The following is a 17,011-nucleotide window of genomic DNA, read 5'->3' as shown; positions in this document are numbered from 1 at the left end:
TCAGTTTGGAGCTGCCACAGCAGCTCCTGCATTGGATGGTGCTGCTTTGCTGGGTTGTCAGAAAACTGTGGCACTGCTTGTTCTCTGGTGCCTTCTGTGTTCATGCCAGCACAGAACTTGGACTTATTCTCCCTCAAAACCTCTCCTGGGTTGCCTGAGGTGACTCTAATGCTGTTTTGCTTTCATAATGAAGGCAGCAACAAACTCCTTTTTTCTTTACTCTTTCTTTCTTCCTTCTTTCTTTCTTCCTTCTTTCTTCCTTCTTTCTTCCTTCTTTCTTCCTTCTTTCTTCTTTCTTTCTTCTTTCTTTCTTCTTTCTTTCTTCTTTCTTTCTTCTTTCTTTCTTCTTTCTTTCTTCTTTCTTTCTTCTTTCTTTCTTCTTTCTTTCTTCTTTCTTTCTTCTTTCTTTCTTCTTTCTTTCTTTCTTCTTTCTTTCTTCTTTCTTCCTTTCTCCTTCCTTTCTTTTCTCCTTCCTTTCTTTTCTCCTTCCTTTCTTTTCTCCTTCCTTTCTTTTCTCCTTCCTTTCTCCTTCCTTTCTCCTTCCTTTCTCCTTCCTTTCTTTTCTTCTTCCTCCTCCTTCCTCCTCCTTCCTCCTCCTTCTTTCCCTTTTTCTTCTCTTTCCTCTTTCTGTGGTGTACTAAAGCCCAGACATGGACTGCAGTCCATACTTTTTCTTTCCCAGGTCTTACCCAGAAGAAATTGGGCCGAAGCACTGGCCAAGCTCCCGATTCACTCACGTGATGAAGCTGCGACAGGCTGCCCTGCGCTCGGCCCGGGAGAAGTGGTCAGACTATATCCTGGTAATTCCTACATTTCATTTATTACCTGCCCTCAGGCAGGAGCTTTCCCGGGCCTCACTTGGATACTGGGGGCTGTCAAAAAGTTTTCTCTCCATCTAAAGACAAGTTGAGATGTCACGGGTCGTTTCTTTGTCTGGGGAGCCAGAGTCTTTGCAGTGAGGGAGGTGAGTCCTTGGCTAAGCTCAGAGCTTTCTCCACAGGCATCAGGATTAAATACAGTCCTGGTGGTGAGAGGTACCTCCAAGGGTCCCCCAGATTGAGCCCCCACCTGGTGAAATGTAAGGGAAATAGTTGTGCAGAGCGGCTACGGGAAGATGCTGCCTTTGGTCACTGTGAAGGGAGTGTTCCCAAAGCCTCCAAGCAACACTTGGGTGTGAGGGCAGTGGAGGAGTTGTTCTTGCTGCTTTTCATAGAATGAGCTCATCCTGAATTTTCAGTGCTGTTATTTTCCTGGGCAGCTCCCTGGTCCCTGTGCTGACATGAGGTTGTGTGGAGTCAGGGAAGCTCTCTGCCCATCTCATTGCTGTGCCCAGCAGCAGCTGCCCCCAGGTTTTCCTGGGACAGCCCTGTGCCCTATGGAGTGACACCCACCAGCTCACTGCTTTTAGGTGTTTTTTTGCTGACCTCATGGAATCATAAAATGGTGAAGGTTGGAAAAGGCCTGAGATCTCAAGTCCAGTTGTTGACCTGCTGTGTTCACCATTAAGCCACATTCCCAAGTGCCAGATGTACACACTATTCAAACACTTCCAGGGATGGTGACTCCACCCGTGCCCTGGGCAGCCTAGTTCAGTGCCTGGCCATTCTTTTAGAAGGAATTTTTCCTAGTATCCAGTCTAAACTTCCCATGGTGCAGAGCCCAACCCTCCCTGGCTGCACCGTCCTGTCAGGTGCTCCAGACCCTTCCCCAGCTCCATTCCCTTCTGTGGACCTGCTCCAGCCTGTCAAGGGTTGGGAGGAACCAGAAGTGCCCTAGCAGTGGCAGCACAGGGGACAGACACTCCCCTGGACCGGTGGCTACACCAGGTCAGATCATGTGCCTCTGGCTGCCTCATTCCCAAGAAAGCATCAGGGCAGTCGTATTCTTTCATCTACTAACAATATTTTTTTTCCTCTTCCTGCTGTAGTTCATTGATGCAGATAATTTACTGACCAACCCCCAGACCCTGAACCTGCTGATAGCAGAGAACAAGACGCTGGTGGCGCCGATGCTCGAGTCCCGCTCCCTGTACTCCAACTTCTGGTGTGGCATCACTCCCCAGGCAGGTGACCTCGTGAGGGGTGCAGGGGGGCTGTGTGACGGGTGTCCCCTGCCTCTGCAGCAGCAGGCATCCTTCCTGCTTTCTGGGTTTTCCCACCTGCTGCTGTAGCCTTCTTCTGAACACAAGCTGCTGTAGCTCGAGGTGGTGTTAACATGTGATGTGATCCCAACTGACCACACAGAAAACACTGATCAGATCAGAAAAACACTGATAAACAGATCAGAATTTTAAGGTGGTTCTATGTTTCTTTAATGGCCTTAAAACCTTTGGTGCATAATTTTAGGCCAGTTTTTTGTATAGTGATGCTAATCCAAGAGGAATTTGCTTTTCTTTCCACAGATCTCTGTTGTGTCTAAGTTATCTTTCTCAGCTGTGAACAAGATTTTTGAAGTGGGGCAACATCCTTTGCCTTGTAGGGAGTGTGTGTGCTGAAGTATGCATGTAACAGGTACTGGTGCTGAGCCTAAAAATTAGAGTTTCATGTTTCCTTTTCATTCTACTTCTGATCCACATAACAACTGCATTGGGTCAGAGCACAGGTTCATCTGCAGATGTCTAGGGAATAGTCTAAGGATAGGGCAAAAAAGTGAGTGTTACTTCCCCAAACTACTTTTCTTTCCTCTGGCAATCCCCTTCAGGTTGTTGAGGAATATATTTGTCTTAAAAGCTCTTTGTGATTTTTGAGGAATATATTTGTCTTAAAGGGTCTTTGTGATTTTTTTATTTTTATTCTACAGAAATCCCTGTCTGAATCTATTTTTTGGCACCCACACTGTCTTTTGGCAAGGAGTTCCACGGTTCAGACTAAGTAATTGAATAAAAACTAACAGGAAAACGTCCTGAACTTTCCAAATTCTTGGGAAGTAAATACAGAGATAAGAAAGGGGGTGTGATGAGGTGTGTTTACTTGTTTCACTTGGGTTTGTTTACTTTGCTTGAAAATGGAGATATAACTTCATAGCAAAGGGATTGATTGTGCTTTAGGTTTGTAAGGCTAAGTCCTGAGTCAGCCAGGTTTTCCACTGGGGAACATCAGCCCTGCTTCACAGGCTGAAGTGGATCTCTGCCTGTGTGCACCAACCCCAGCCCCACCTCTCCAGCAGGAAGTTTCCACCATTATCAGCACTATCTGAGCAAAGGGGAGAGGAAAACCAGCAAAGGCATTTTGCAAAATTTGATTAAAAAAAAAAAATTCCTGCTGGAGTGAACCGGAAAGTTCTCCCTTTGTTTTTCCTTTTCTCTTGTTTCTGTATGGGGTCCCAGGGCTTCATGTGCTCAGCCTTGCTCTCCCAGGGGACTTGGGGAGGGAATAACAGCTGGAGCACATCCTGAAACACAGCCACATGAGCCAAGCCCAGCTTCAGACAGGCTGACATTTATCTGTCATGGAGCAAACCCTGGGAGAGGCAGCAGCACAGGGGAGCTGGAGCCCTCCTTGCCTACACGTGATTTATGAGCAGGGGACAGCCCCAAAAACCAGGAGTGAGCCACTGGAGGAGGAACGAGGAGTGTCCAGCATCTTCACTCGTGGGCATTCTCAGGTGTCTGTTAAAGGGTGGGTGTGTTAACCCTCCCTTTGGTGGGAACATCTCTTCCCACCTGCTCCTTCCTGTGGCCGTGGGGATGGCTGTGTTTGGGCTATCCCATCCTCACAGGATGGTCACTGTGTGTCCGAAAGGCAGAGGGAGATGGCAGATCCATAATCAGGCACGTGCACCACCCCATGGCCCCACATAGCCCAGGCCAGAGCAGTTCTGCCAGTGCCTGAATGCTCATGGAAAATAGTACATAAAGGAGCTTTAACTTCTTTTAGTGACTCGTTGTTTCTGTAAAGCCCAGAATCTGCTCTGGGTTCTAGCATCCGGATGTCAGTTTGATGCTCTGGGATTTTCTTCCTGGAGGAATTCAGTGTATGTATTTCCACACGAGGCACACACTCTGGGTGTTGCACTCAGAGAACTGGAAGGCTGGCAGAGCTCCTGGGTACAGGGAATTACCCAGGAGCTGACTGAAGTGCCTCCCTGTACAGACTCAGGAGTGAGTGTCAAACCTGCTTGCCCCAGGAGGGAGGAAGCAGGGATTCTTACACAGCTCATGGAGACTGAGATGTTGCCTTCACTGCAGTGACAACAAATGATTTTTTAAAAATCATAGATTGAATTAATTTGCAGATCCTGCTCTCTGAGATACTAAAAGGACTTTGTGCCTGTCGTTTTGTGGAGGATGTCATGGATGCTCAGCAGCTTCCAGGATCAGACTGGAGAATCTAAGTGCAAAGTGGGTTTTGAAGAACCAGGAGAAAATAGGTTTGAAGCTTCATTACAGGGGAATTTTGCAGTGGAAAGGTTGGGCTCTCCAAGAGTGCCTAAAAAGTAGGGAGAAGCTCAGTCTTTAACTTTTGGGATGAAGACTGTTTCTAAATACTTGACTGATCCATTTCCAAGTGGGAGACATGGAAAAGGCTGAGAGCCCTGGTGAACCTCTGCTGGAGAGCTCAGCACGAGCTTTTGCGAAGGAACAGCTTTGAAACGAATGCCTGGTAACAGCAGCCCCCTCTTTGTGGTTTCAGGGCTATTACAAGAGGACCTTGGAGTATCCCCTGATTCGGGAATGGAAGAGGATGGGCTGTTTTGCTGTCCCCATGGTCCATTCCACGTTCCTCATTGACCTGAGGAAGGAGGCCTCTGCCAAGCTGACCTTCTACCCCCCACACCAGGACTACACCTGGAGTTTTGATGATATCATGGTCTTTGCCTTCTCCAGCCGCCAAGCAGGTGTGTCCAGGGCCTCTGCTGGGGAGGGGTCACTCCTGGTAACACACAGATCACTCCTGGAGCCTCCACTGAAGGTTCACAGCTGAAAAGTCCTGGGTGGACTTCCATGTGGAGTTCAGACTGTTCCCTTTCCTCTCTAGGATCCAGTCAGGGGTAACCACTAGCAAGTGACTGGAAAGGCAGTTTTGGATTGCTGCTAGTTTCAAAGGAAGTGGGGGCTGTTCTTGGGACGGGGCAATATTTCAGAGACAAAATGTGTGACTCCAGCCTTGGTTGTGTCGCAGCAGGTGGACACAGGTGGGTGCTGCTAGAGTGGAAGGTGGTCTGTGGGTGAGGTATCTAAAGTTACCACTTCCAAAAGATGCATGAGGAAGGGGGTGAGCACAAGAGACTCTTGTTAAACCATAGAATCCTAGAACAGTTCAGGTTAGGAGGGACCTTAAAGCTCATCTCATTCCACACCCTGCCATGGGCACAGATACCTTCCACAAGCCCTGTCCAGCCTGGCCTTGGGTACTTCCAGGGAGGGGAAATCTCTGGCTATTGGTGTTTTAAGAGAGGTCCAGGTGTCGCTGGGATGTCACTGTCTCCTAAATGCCTTAGGCTGCTGCTGTTCATGCTTGTGGTGAGGATGTTTAGTCCCATTTATTTCTGGAGAGTGGCTCTTGTGAGTGTTGTGTCTCCAGCAAATTCCAGGCTGGCAGACCTGTGTATAGCAGTGTCAGAGCTGAAGGAGGCTCCCAGGACTGTAATGGCCATCCTGTGTTGTTCTTTGCCTGCTGTGTTGAAAAGGGAAATGTTCAGAGCATTATAAGGAAAAAGGGATTGGTGAAACCTCAGCAGCACCCATAAGTGCTTTCTGTTCAGAGATTGTGAGTGGGTCTGTGACTGGCTGGGGTGAATTATCGAGTAAAAGTTGTTCATAGATCCTCTGAATGATGTGCAGTTGGTGCTCTGTGTCCTCTGTACAAGAAAAAAAATTAAGGAGAGCAGGAAGGGCTGTTCTTGGGAACAGGCAGGCAGGAAGGAAGCCAAGGGAAGAAGGGTGGTGGTGGTGGTTGTTGTGTTGTTGTTGTTCTGCAGGCTGAGCCTCCTTTTCCACTGTTCCCAGACCAGGACAGCAGCCACCAGCTGCTTGTAGTTTCCCCTTAAGTGGTAGATCTGGTTGGCAGGTCTTGACAGCAGCAAAAATGATGTTGTCTTGGCAGACTGAGCAGGGCGTTCTCAAAATCAGCTGCGAGAGGATGAGGAGTGTCTGCTAAGATGAATGATGGGGGAGAGGCAGCAAGAGCCGAAACTGGAACCCTTGGGAGGCAGAAGTGAGAAGTGAATTGCAGAGCAGCTTCAGGGTCCTGACTTTCAGAGTCAGAACATCAGTGCAGAATCAGAGTCAAGACCCCCCAAGGCCATTCAGTTCAGTGTTCCCCCAGCACTGCCAAATCCATCGCTGAGCCATGTCCCCAAGTGCCACTCCTCTTGGCTCCAGAGGAGAGTTGAGGTTTGAGTTTGGAGAGCGAAGCAGCCTGCTTAAAATCTACTCTTCCACTTTTTCCCTCTGACAGCTCTCCCAGAAGTGCAGCCTCCAACCCATGTGGTAACTGCAGTGTGTTAGCTCCAGCTGCTTCAGAAATAGCTCAGGGATTCAAACCCATCATTTTTTCCTTCCGTCCTAGAATATTAGCTTTTTCCAGGACTGACCCCATGACATTAAAGCTGACTGGCCTGTTGATATGCTCAGATTGTTGTCTTGTGTCCTGGGCTGAGTTTTGTCACCCAGGATAACAGGATGACATCCCAGTTCAGAAATGTGAAAAACGTGTGAGCTTCGAGGTAAACTTCTTTTTGGAATAATTTCACTTACTTTCCCTGGAGTCAGAAATTATATTGGCTTTTGTCCAGGCCAAGTGCTGTGCTTAAAACCTCAGATCAAATCATTGATTTCCAACAGGGAATCTGCTGCTGGAAGCAGCTGTTCTGTGATGCTCCAAAGAGGTGGTCCCACCTCTGAGGGAGGACGTGGCCTGTTTTTGTTCCCTGGAAGTGTCCAAGGCCAGGCTGGACAGGGCTTGGATCAAGCTGGGATAGTGGGAGTGTCCCTGACCATGGCAGGGGTGGAAGGAGATGAGCTTTAAGGTCCCTTCCAACCCAAACTATTCCATGATCTCCTGAGCTGCCTTTCAGCCTGGTTCTCTGAAGCCCTTGAGCCAGCCAGAGGAAGGATTGCTCACAGGGAAGTGGGAGCAATTTTGGTTCCTTAACTATATCTGTGGGTTTAGGACATGACTGTAAATCTTAGACACTGCCTTTAAAGCCCATTAAGAATAACAGTAGAAATACCTGTAATTTTTCTCGCCCTTGTAGCAATCATTTAACTTTCATTATGAAAACAGAGCTGGAGAGTGAGTCTCCCTCCCCTCTTTACAGGAGCTTTACCATTTTCTGGTACCTTTTATCCCCAACAGAACAGGGACACTGGTGTGACTCTGTGCAGATTAAGTGTGTTCAGGGCAGCGGAAGATAAGAGCAGAGATCAGTGAGCCAGATAAGATTAGTTGATTAGATCAGTGCCAAATCCATTAATGTCAGCAGGCAGTAGTTTTTGATTCTGCCGTTTACCTAAATTGCAGCTGACAGCTGAATGTGTTTTGGCAAGTAGCAGAGCAAGCAATTTACTTGTAGGACTTAAAATGAGAGAAACACTGGAGTCGTTAGTGCCAACAGTTCCGCTCTGCTAAAAATACCAGGGATTAGAGGCACTCATAGATGAAAGCATCAGCACACCAGGTAGTGTCTGCTTTTCATTTATTTCCTCGAGGGAGGGGGCTGGTTAAGCTTGCTTCATTAAAAAAAAAAAAAAAAAAAAAAAAAAAGACAAAACAGGGAAGGACAAAGGCAGTTTTTGGCTGATTGCTTGGGTTCTGGGAGCTTTGATTTGGGTTAGTTAATAAAGGACCTTACCAGAACTCAGTGTAAAACAGCGGAAATACCTCCCTTGGCTTTTCTGGATGTGGCTTTTGAGCATGTTGCCTGATGTGAAAGGCAGAGTTACAGCCAGTGGTGAGCAAATCCTTGTCATCCCAGAGGGAAAAGCATTCTGCTGATGCTGGGATGTTCCAGCTGGGTGAGTCTGTGCCCTGAAAGTGCATCTACTCCAAGGACAGACTTTGCACCTTCTCTCTGTTTCCCATCTTCAACAAGCAGTTGCAAAATCTTTTGAGTAGAAGGGTGTTAACATTATCACATCTGTTCTTCTCACTGGTGTCTTGCTCTGGGATTTTCCTTCAATCTTCAGGGCACAGTAGAAATTAGTTCTGGAGGGGAAAGGACTGTGTTTGGTGGTGACTTGGCATTTCAAAGGTTGTTGTCCTATGTATTCCTCAAGGTCTTTTGGCAGTACAGGTGAAAATGTATCATCTTTATTTCCTAGCCAAAGCAAATGGAAGCAGTGATAAAGAATAGAACGGGTTGGATTAGAAGGGACCTTAAAGATCGTCTCGTTTTAGGGACACCTGACACTGTCCCAGGGTTCTCCAAGCCCCCTTCAACCTGGCCTTGGACACTGCCACAATCCAGGGGCAGCCACAGCTTCTCTGGGCACCCTGTGCCAGGGCCTCCCCACCCTCACAGGGAACAATTTCTTCCCAATATCCAGTCTAAACCCACTGTATTTCAGTGGGAAGCCATTCTTCCTTGTCCTGTCAGCCCAGTCCATTGAAGGGTTAGTTAGGCAGCCGGTAGGGATTGGTTTTGTGAGAGAAGCCACTTGCTGCCAGCCAGGCAAAACAGAAAGTGGAACCGGAATGATTTTAAATTGTTTGCTTACGAGGCAGAACTTTTTGGGACTGAGATCCTGGCACAAGTGTGTTTGTGGCTGTGTAGCCACAGAGCAGTGAACTGCCCTGGTAGCAGGCCTGATTATAGTTTCTGCTTTTCTGTGATCCCCAGGAGTACAGATGTTCGTCTGCAACCGTGAGCACTATGGGTACCTTCCCATGCCCCTGAAGCCGCAGCAGTCGCTGCAGGAGGAAGCTGAGAATTTTGTGCACACCCTGATCGAGGCCATGAGTGAGTTGCTGTGCCCTTGCCATGATGGACCCCCCAGGTCAATGCCTACAGAGCTCTCCTGCCAGCAGCCCAGCTCTCATTCTCTTAGAAGTCTGCATCCTGACCTGTCCCCTCTAATATTGTTTTCAAACACGGTTTTCTGAATTTTTCCACCACTTTTCTACCTAGGGATGTAATTGCTTCATGGTCAGTTCAACCCCATCCACAAAATCCCTCAACTTCCCCGGATCAAACGCATCTTTCATGTGGAAAGGGTGCTGTGTGTCCGTGTTTTCTTCCTGATGTCTGTCTGGCACATGGCTGCTGGCTCTGGCTTTGCCATGTGATGCTTCCCGCTGTTCCCATCTCCAGTGGCTCCTCAGCCCGACTCCCGGGAGGGAGACACCTTCAGACAGGTTATGTCCACTGCAGGGTGTGCACCAGGGTGACGTTTGGGGTCTCTCCTCTCTTTCAGTCGATCGCCCTCCCGTGGAGCCCTCTCAGTACATCTCTGTCCCTCCGAAGCACCCTGACAAGATGGGGTTCGATGAAGTAAGGAGCCTGTTCTGATGTTTGTTGTCTTGTCTTCTCACTCACCACCTGATCCTTAATGTCCTTTTTGACTTAAACCATGCCGTGATCCTGTTTTAATCCAGCCAGGGAAAGAAGGCAGAAGTGAGGCTGAAAAGCAGGTTAACTCCCCTGATCCTGTGCTGTTTGTGCTGCATCTGGCTCTGCAGAGCAGCTTGGCCTCCATTCCATCTGGGACAGAAATTGGGCCTTTGGTAAAGCTCTCCAGCTTTCCAGTGGCAGGAGGGAAGGATTTCTCTCACCTGAGAGAGACACTGGAGAGGGCAGGTGGGGCATCCAAGCTTACAGCTGAGTTCTGGCCCACCTTGGGTACCCCCAGGGATGCAAACGGTGCCTGGGGAGAAGGCTGGAGAGGGACGTGCCAGGCTTTGATTGCCTGGGGTGTGTGTTATTCCCAGAGCCAGCAGTCTCTGTGTGCAGCTGCCAGGGTGCCTCTGGGACTGAGGGAGTTGAGGGGATCAGGGAAGTCTTTGTCTTCTTGGTGTGCTCTGCTCCATCTGTTTGTCAGGCTCCCGAAGCTGAACCCGATCCAGCTGTGTGTCTTAGAGCATCTGTGTTTAAGGCACAGCCAGTCCAGTTTTTTTTCCATGTTGTCCTTTGTGGCTGGGCTTTGTTTGTCCAGTTTATTATTCTTTCATTTGTATTGAGCTGAAATTTGTTCCACTTTGTACTGGGATGAGGATTTGCTCCATGGGCTACAAAGCTGTGCTTGTACCAGCCTGCCTGGGACTGAAAAATAGCCCTGAGCCCCTGAGGGTTACCTGCAATGAGGGCTTCAGTGCTATGCCCTCCACCAGTCTCCTTGAGGCTTTGGATGGAGACATCTCTGTTCTCAGCCTTAGCTCTCTGCTCTGGCAGGGATCACAGTGGATTTTCAGTGCCTGAAGTAATCACAAAAATCCTTTCTTTACCATGGCCTTGTACTTGGATGGTACCCCTGCTGCTAATCCTAAATCCAGGCAGTGGCAGTGTTGTGAATCAGTGTTCCTCTAGGATTGATGCTGCAGATGGTCATGTTACTCTGTTTGATATAAACATAAATATCCTGTATCTTTGGAAATTATCGATTCGGCTCTAACTGGTCTCCCCTCACTTTTCTTCACCCTCAAAGAGCAAGTTTCCTCCATGAGCATCCATAAAAAGTAGTTGTTAGAGAAAAAGCCTCTACGCTTTCAACTCAAAACCAACTTCAGCTTTTTGACAAATTCTAGACAACCTGGAGCGAGCACACGTGTCTGTGGTATTTTCACAAGACCTGTTTTTCCAGTGGGGTTGCTGGAGAGGGGTGGATCAGCACTTCCCTTTTCCCTTCTCCCTCCCTCCCAGCTGGGAGTCTGATGCCCTGATGCCTTTCCCTTCCCCCCAGATTTTCATGATCAACCTGAAGCGCCGCAAGGACCGGCGGGATCGGATGCTGCGGACCCTCTATGAGCAGGAGATTGCAGTGAAGGTAGTGGAGGCTGTGGATGGAAAGTGAGTTTTGGTTGTGCTTGAGGATGTTTTCAGAGTGGGATGTGCTTTACTGCTTCACAGCACCTCCTTGGATGCCCTGACCTACTTGCAGCAGGGCAGGGTTGGCTGCAGAGGAGCTGAACACCCGTTGGATCTCCCTGACCATCTCTTTGGGGAAATTCTGCTCTATTTCTTTCCTCCTTTGTAATTAGTCAATCTCTGTGAGAGAACCAGGGCACTGGGGTTCAGACTAGGGTCAAAATCGGGTTAAAATCACAGGTTTCTGTGAATGGAGCAGTTAACTCCTGGGAATATTGACCATCCTTGTGCTACAGGATTAACCCTGACACAGCCTTTTCCAAGCTTCCTCCAAGGCCTGGAGCATAGGTCTGTTGAGGAACAGCTGAGAGAGCTCAGCCTGGAGGAAAGGAGGCTCAGGGGAGACCTTCTGGCTCTGCACAACTCCCTGACAGGAGGGGACATCCAGGGAGGGGCTGGGCTCTGCTCCCAGGGAACAAGGGAGAGGACAAGAGGAAAAAGCCTCAAGCTGTGCCAGAATGTTCAAGCTGGACAACTGGGAAGAAATCCTTCATGCAAAGAATGGTCAGACACTGGCACAGGGCAGTGGTGGAGGCCCCATCCCTGGGAGAACTTCTGGGTTAATGTTTGGATTCAAGGATACTAGAGGGCTTTTCCAGTCTTAATGATTCTGTGGTTCTAAGGTATGTTAAGACCTTTTTATAATGAGAAATCAAGGCAGAAGTTTTGAGTCTGTGAGTTGCAAAAAAGCCTCAAGGAGACAAAAGCCCACATACCATCTAGTGGCTGTGGAGACTTGGGATCCTATCAAGGCCTCAGAAAATTAATCAAAGCCAAGCACCTGGCAAGTGGATGGTCCCACGGGAAGTTTTTGGCAGAGTTAAGAATACAATTTATCAGCTTGATTTAGAGATGTAAATCAAGAAGTTCATTTTCCTCTGTATTTTTGAGCAAAACAAGTGTAGGAATTTCTCAAGGTGTGGCTTTTCCCTGAACATCAGCAACATTCTCCGTGCCATGTCTGGCTTGAATTGACTTATCTTTTTACAATGGTGATAAATATTCTCTGTTTCCCAGAGCACTGAACACGAGTCAGCTCAAAGCTCTCAGCATTGAAATGCTGCCAGGATACCGGGACCCCTATTCCTCCAGGCCCCTAACCAGAGGAGAGATTGGCTGCTTCCTGAGCCATTACTACATCTGGAAGGAGGTGAGGATTTTGGGGTGCCTTGGAAGTCCTGACAGAAGGTTGTGTGTCCTGGTGCACAGCCAGTCTCCTGGTGCAGAGCGTTGGATCCAGCCCAGCTTTCTGGAAGTGTAGGATAGAACTGATTTCCTTGGATTGTAGTGGTTTTGTTGGATGCAGTGTTCACCTTTCACATCTCCCCTTTTTGTTTCCAGTACCTAAAGGGGCTCCAAGAGAGCTAGAGAGGTACTTGGGACAGGGGATGGAGGGACAGGGCAAGACAGAATGGCTCCCCACTGCCAGAGGGCAGGGTTAGATGGGATATTGGGAAGAAGTTCTTCGCTGTGAAGGTGATGAGGCCCTGGCACAGGGTGCCCAGAGAAGCTGTGGCTGCCCCATCCCTGGAAGTGTCCAAGGCCAGGCTGGATGGTACTTGGAGCAGCCTGGGCTAGTGGAAGGTGTCCCTGCCCATGGCAGAGGGGTAGACCTGTACGGGCTTTAATGTCCCTTCCAACCCAAACCATTTGGGGATTCTGTGTCATTTGCTCTCAGCTTGAACTGATTTTTATCAAAACATTTTCATGACTGTTTTTATATCCAGTATCCTGCTTTGGGCAAGCGTGCTTAAAAGAAGGGAAGGATGGTTTTGAAAAGCAAATGGGGTTAAAGAAACACTCCTGGGTTTTTTCCCCTTATTCTGCATTTGAGCAGGAGCAAGTTCCAGTGGCTTGGCATATCATGTATGTGTCACAGAGTGGTTCCCCAGCCTCTCTGCCTGCATGGTCTGGGAGGCAGTGCCAGGTCAGGGGGGCCCCAGTGACAGCAGGGCACCCATGGGGGCCACTGTGCTCACGTTGGAGCCCTGGTGTTTCAGGTGGTGAGCAGGGGTCTGGAGAAGACACTGGTCATTGAGGACGATGTGCGCTTCGAGCACCAGTTCAAGAGGAAGCTCATGAGGCTGATGGACGACATCGAGCAAGCCCAGTTAGACTGGGAGCTGATGTAAGTTCCTGCTCCTCTGCAAGGTCCTGGGCACGTGGGGAGGTTGGCAGCACTGCTGGGGCGTGGCAGAGGTGCAGGTTGATGCTGCAGTGCAGGGGATGGTGGCACAGTTGTGTTGGTGGCCCTTCCCACCATGACAGATCCACCCTCTGGGGCGGCTGCTGCCGGGAGGCCCTCAGGGCACCATCCCTGCCTGTGGTGGACAATGCTGTTTGACCTCAGCTGTGCTGGAGAAGCTGACAGAGGAACCAGCACAGCTCAGTCCTGAGCCTCAGACTGTGCCGTCTTAGCTCCCTTAGGAAGGAAGCCTTTCACAGCTGTCCCAGCTCCTGGGATAAGACTCGCATGTGCGGTAGTGGTGCAGGATAGAAATCTGTCACCTGGGTTGAGGATTGCTTCTGGGATTGACCCTTTGCCTTGGCCTGGCTGACACGAGCGGTCTTGTCCTAATTGCTACGCATTCGCTTTGGTCCTGATCCCCTTGATCTTCTCACCCCTGAAGCTACATTGGCCGGAAAAGGATGCAGGTGCAGGAGCCCGAGAGAGCCGTTCCCAACGTCCGGAACCTGGTGGAAGCCGATTACTCCTACTGGACCCTGGGCTATGCCATCTCCTTCCACGGCGCTCAGAAGCTCATCGGGGCTGAGCCCTTCAGCAAGATGCTGCCTGTGGACGAATTCCTGCCCATCATGTACAACAAGCACCCTGTGTAAGTCCCTCTGCGGCTCGGAGGGACACGGGCTGGGTGTTGCTAACTGATCTTAAACCAGATCTTGCCGGTAGCCTGGGTTGGTGGGGACTCCTTGTGGTGCTCGGTTTTGTCCACCTGGCACAGGTCAAAGGAGGTGACAGAGGGGAATCGTGCCTGCCTGGGGCAGGGCTTGTGGGCTGGTTGTGTGAGGCACTTGTCTGTCTCTGGGAACAGGCTTTGGTTGTACAGGTGTGTGTGGCTGTAAGGATGCGGTTCCAGCTGTACCCCAGCCCCTAGCCCCACTCCCAGAGCACTCTGCTCCCTGGATTGGCCATGTCTGCCAGGGACAAGCTTGGCACCAGTGAAGGTTCCTCTCTTGCTGATGGTGTTTCTCTCCTCCATAGCACAAAGTACATGGAGTACTACGAGCCCAGAGACTTGAAGGCCTTTTCAGCAGAACCCCTCCTCGTTTACCCCACGCACTACACGGGGCAGCCGGGCTACCTCAGCGACACGGAGACCTCCACCATCTGGGACAACGAGACCGTGTCCACGGACTGGGACAGAACACACTCCTGGAAGTCCCGGCAGCAGGGCAAGATCCACAGCGACGCCCAGAACAAGGACGCCCTGCCCTCTCAGCCATCCCTTGACACACCGTCAGCCAGGGATGAGCTATGACTGCCCACCTCCCCGGGACTCTGTTGACAGCTCAACCTGCCTCACACTTTAGCTTTTCACCCTTGAAAGTTGTAGAGCAGCTCTTCATGTGGTCTCCTTCCCACCACTCCCCAAGGGCCGTGTGTGGGGTTGGACCAGACACCTGCCCAGGCTGCCAAAGGACAGGGTGGGACACCAAGGAGGAAGAAGAACAAGAGTTCCAGATCCAAGCAAAAGCCCTGGGAAGCTTTTGTTAGAAGAAACCAGCCTGGAATTACGTCGTTCCACAGTTCCTCGTGTAGAACACTGTATTTATAAAGATTAATATATAGAGGTGTACAAATGTCAATGCCTTTCGGGATGGCTGTACCTGGGCTGCTCCCTCACTGTTACTCCTTGTAGGTCTGTAGGCTTTTACCACCCTGTTTGCTGAGCATCTGGGGGATTTGGGTTTGTTTTCCAAAGGGATCCCTGTCAGAACCAAGATGTTTCCCCAAATTGTTCCATGCAGGAGAGCAGTGCTCCTCTGTTGTGTCTTCTCCCCGTCACACTCCTGTACAAAACCAGTGCTGGCTTCCCATCAGCTCATTTTTAATCTTGCTGCATCCCATCTAAACAGGCCTCTGGATCCAGAATGGATGTCTTGGAAGTAATGGAAGCCGTGCAAGTGGAGGTGGCTGGATTTATTTGTCTCTGCACTGCCTGAAGGGAATGCAGGCGGAGTCGGTCCATGCTCCACCCCCCGACTCAGTTTTAGTTCTTCAGGAAGACAAAACCCCAGGACTTATTGGCAGGCCTGTTTATTTAGGCCATAAAAGCAAGTGCAGGAGTTTTGGGAACTTAAAATGTAAGAAGTTAGGTTACAGACTCTCCTTATAAAACCAAAAGAACCTACAGCAATGTTACTCTTTCAACAGTGCGATTGAATTTTGTGTTACAGGACGGAAAGGCGACTTGCCTGGATATTTTTTCTTGTGAGGAGCAAACTTTTCTATGTTTTGGATGAGTTCTGATGTTTTTGCTGTTGGCTCACATGCCAGCAGGACATGGTGTTTATTTTTTTAAAAAAAAACCTTTCTCAGAGGCCAGGTGATCATGGACTATACTGGCACAGACCCTGAGCTTCTGGGCAGTGGGAGGATTCCCTCCTGGAATTGCCATCTGGGACTCACCTGCTGGCAGATCTGTGCATTGAGCGTGTGTGGCTGGGGTTTTTGGTTTTAATTTTCTGTTTGTTTTGATTAATTACTGATCAATGTTGTGCTTTCTGCTGCAGAAGACATGTTATTACCTGTCAGCCGGTCTGATAATACATAGAACCTGGTGCAAGATGAGCAGCTGTGTGTGTTCTTCATTGTGTGGGAGAGTCCTGGAATGGTTTGGGTTGTGGAAGGCACCTCTAAAGGTCACCCAGTCCAGCCCTCTGCTATGGGCAGGGACACCTTTTACTAGATCAGGTTGCTCCAAGCCCCCTCCAGCTTGGACCCTGAATGTTAACTGGAGGTTAATGGAAGTCCAGCTCAAGGGATCCTTGGCTGTGTCCCTCTCCCAAGGAGTCCCTGGCTATATAAAGGTGCCCATTCTGCAGTTCCCATCTGGAAGCCAAGTTCCTGCTGCTATCCGTGCAGGAGCAGGTGCCCACATGACCTGGTGAGTATGAAGGTCGCACCAGGGACCCACACACAGCCTGGGTAATTCCTTCCTCACAATCCCTCTTGCTTCCTCCACAGGTCTCTCATGGTGAGCCACACGGCCTGTGTGAAGGACCTTGGAAGTCCCAGAGGTGTGGTGAGAGGCTCCTGCAGGAGCAGGGCTCTGTGACCAGGTGAGCACCCAGCACTGTCAGGTGTCACTGTGGATACAAGAGCCACATCTCTTCCACCCTCATGCTTTTTGTTCCATGACAGCCCCACCTCGGTGCCCAGAACCAGCCTGTCCTTCCTTCCCCCTTGCTATGGTGTGTGCTCTCCTTTTCTCTCCCTGTGGGCTGACACATCATTTCCCTGTGTCAGCACGGGGTGTTCCTCACCACCAAACAGAGCTCAGATTCTAAAAAATGCAAGGTATTTGAGTTGTCCCTGTTTTGTTTTTTTAACTTTGTTCAAATAATGGAAGATGGAAAAGGTCTGTGCACAGCCTTGAACTGCAGCTTCTGGGCTCCTTGGCCTCGTTGTCAGCCCCTGCAGCCAAGGCAGGGACATGTGGGAATGTGCCAGCCTGGGATGGAACTGCTGAGAAGTGGAGCTGGTTAGGGTGCTCAGGGAACCTCAGTTTGCTTTAACTGATTTCCTTAAGCAGAGCAGTAGCAGTTTATGAAAAAACTTTACAACAGGGCTGGGGTTTTAGCTTGGGGGGTCTTGTGAATGTTTTTCCTTTTAGTGACTCGGGAAGCGAGTGGCACTTGGGGCTTGTGGGTTGAAAACAAACCAAGTGAGAGGCTCTAAGTCAGAAATAAAATTTAATGAGAAGAAAAGGAAAAATAAAATAAATGCAACAATACAAAAAGGAAA

General features: G+C 49.5%; 1 protein-coding gene across 1 annotated transcript in view; it reads left to right on the top strand.

The window, feature by feature from the left end:
* COLGALT2 (collagen beta(1-O)galactosyltransferase 2) overlaps window positions 1–15,835 on the top strand; it is a 47,053-nt gene extending 31,218 nt beyond the window's left edge. The window contains exons 3-12 of the mRNA XM_066324663.1: window positions 683–800; window positions 1,928–2,062; window positions 4,632–4,836; window positions 8,782–8,901; window positions 9,356–9,432; window positions 10,838–10,944; window positions 12,040–12,172; window positions 13,023–13,150; window positions 13,653–13,859; window positions 14,246–15,835. Of these exons, the coding sequence (XP_066180760.1) occupies window positions 683–800; window positions 1,928–2,062; window positions 4,632–4,836; window positions 8,782–8,901; window positions 9,356–9,432; window positions 10,838–10,944; window positions 12,040–12,172; window positions 13,023–13,150; window positions 13,653–13,859; window positions 14,246–14,522 (1,507 nt within the window). The 3' untranslated portion in view covers window positions 14,523–15,835. The remainder of the gene's footprint in view (window positions 1–682; window positions 801–1,927; window positions 2,063–4,631; window positions 4,837–8,781; window positions 8,902–9,355; window positions 9,433–10,837; window positions 10,945–12,039; window positions 12,173–13,022; window positions 13,151–13,652; window positions 13,860–14,245) is intronic.
* Window positions 15,836–17,011: the final 1,176 nt, after the last annotated feature.

Source organism: Sylvia atricapilla, chromosome 9 (assembly GCF_009819655.1).
Source record: "Sylvia atricapilla isolate bSylAtr1 chromosome 9, bSylAtr1.pri, whole genome shotgun sequence".
In the NCBI taxonomy this organism is placed as follows: domain Eukaryota; kingdom Metazoa; phylum Chordata; class Aves; order Passeriformes; family Sylviidae; genus Sylvia; species Sylvia atricapilla.
The sequence above is the reverse complement of the archived record's forward strand: the minus strand, read 5'-3'. Positions and strand labels throughout refer to the sequence as shown.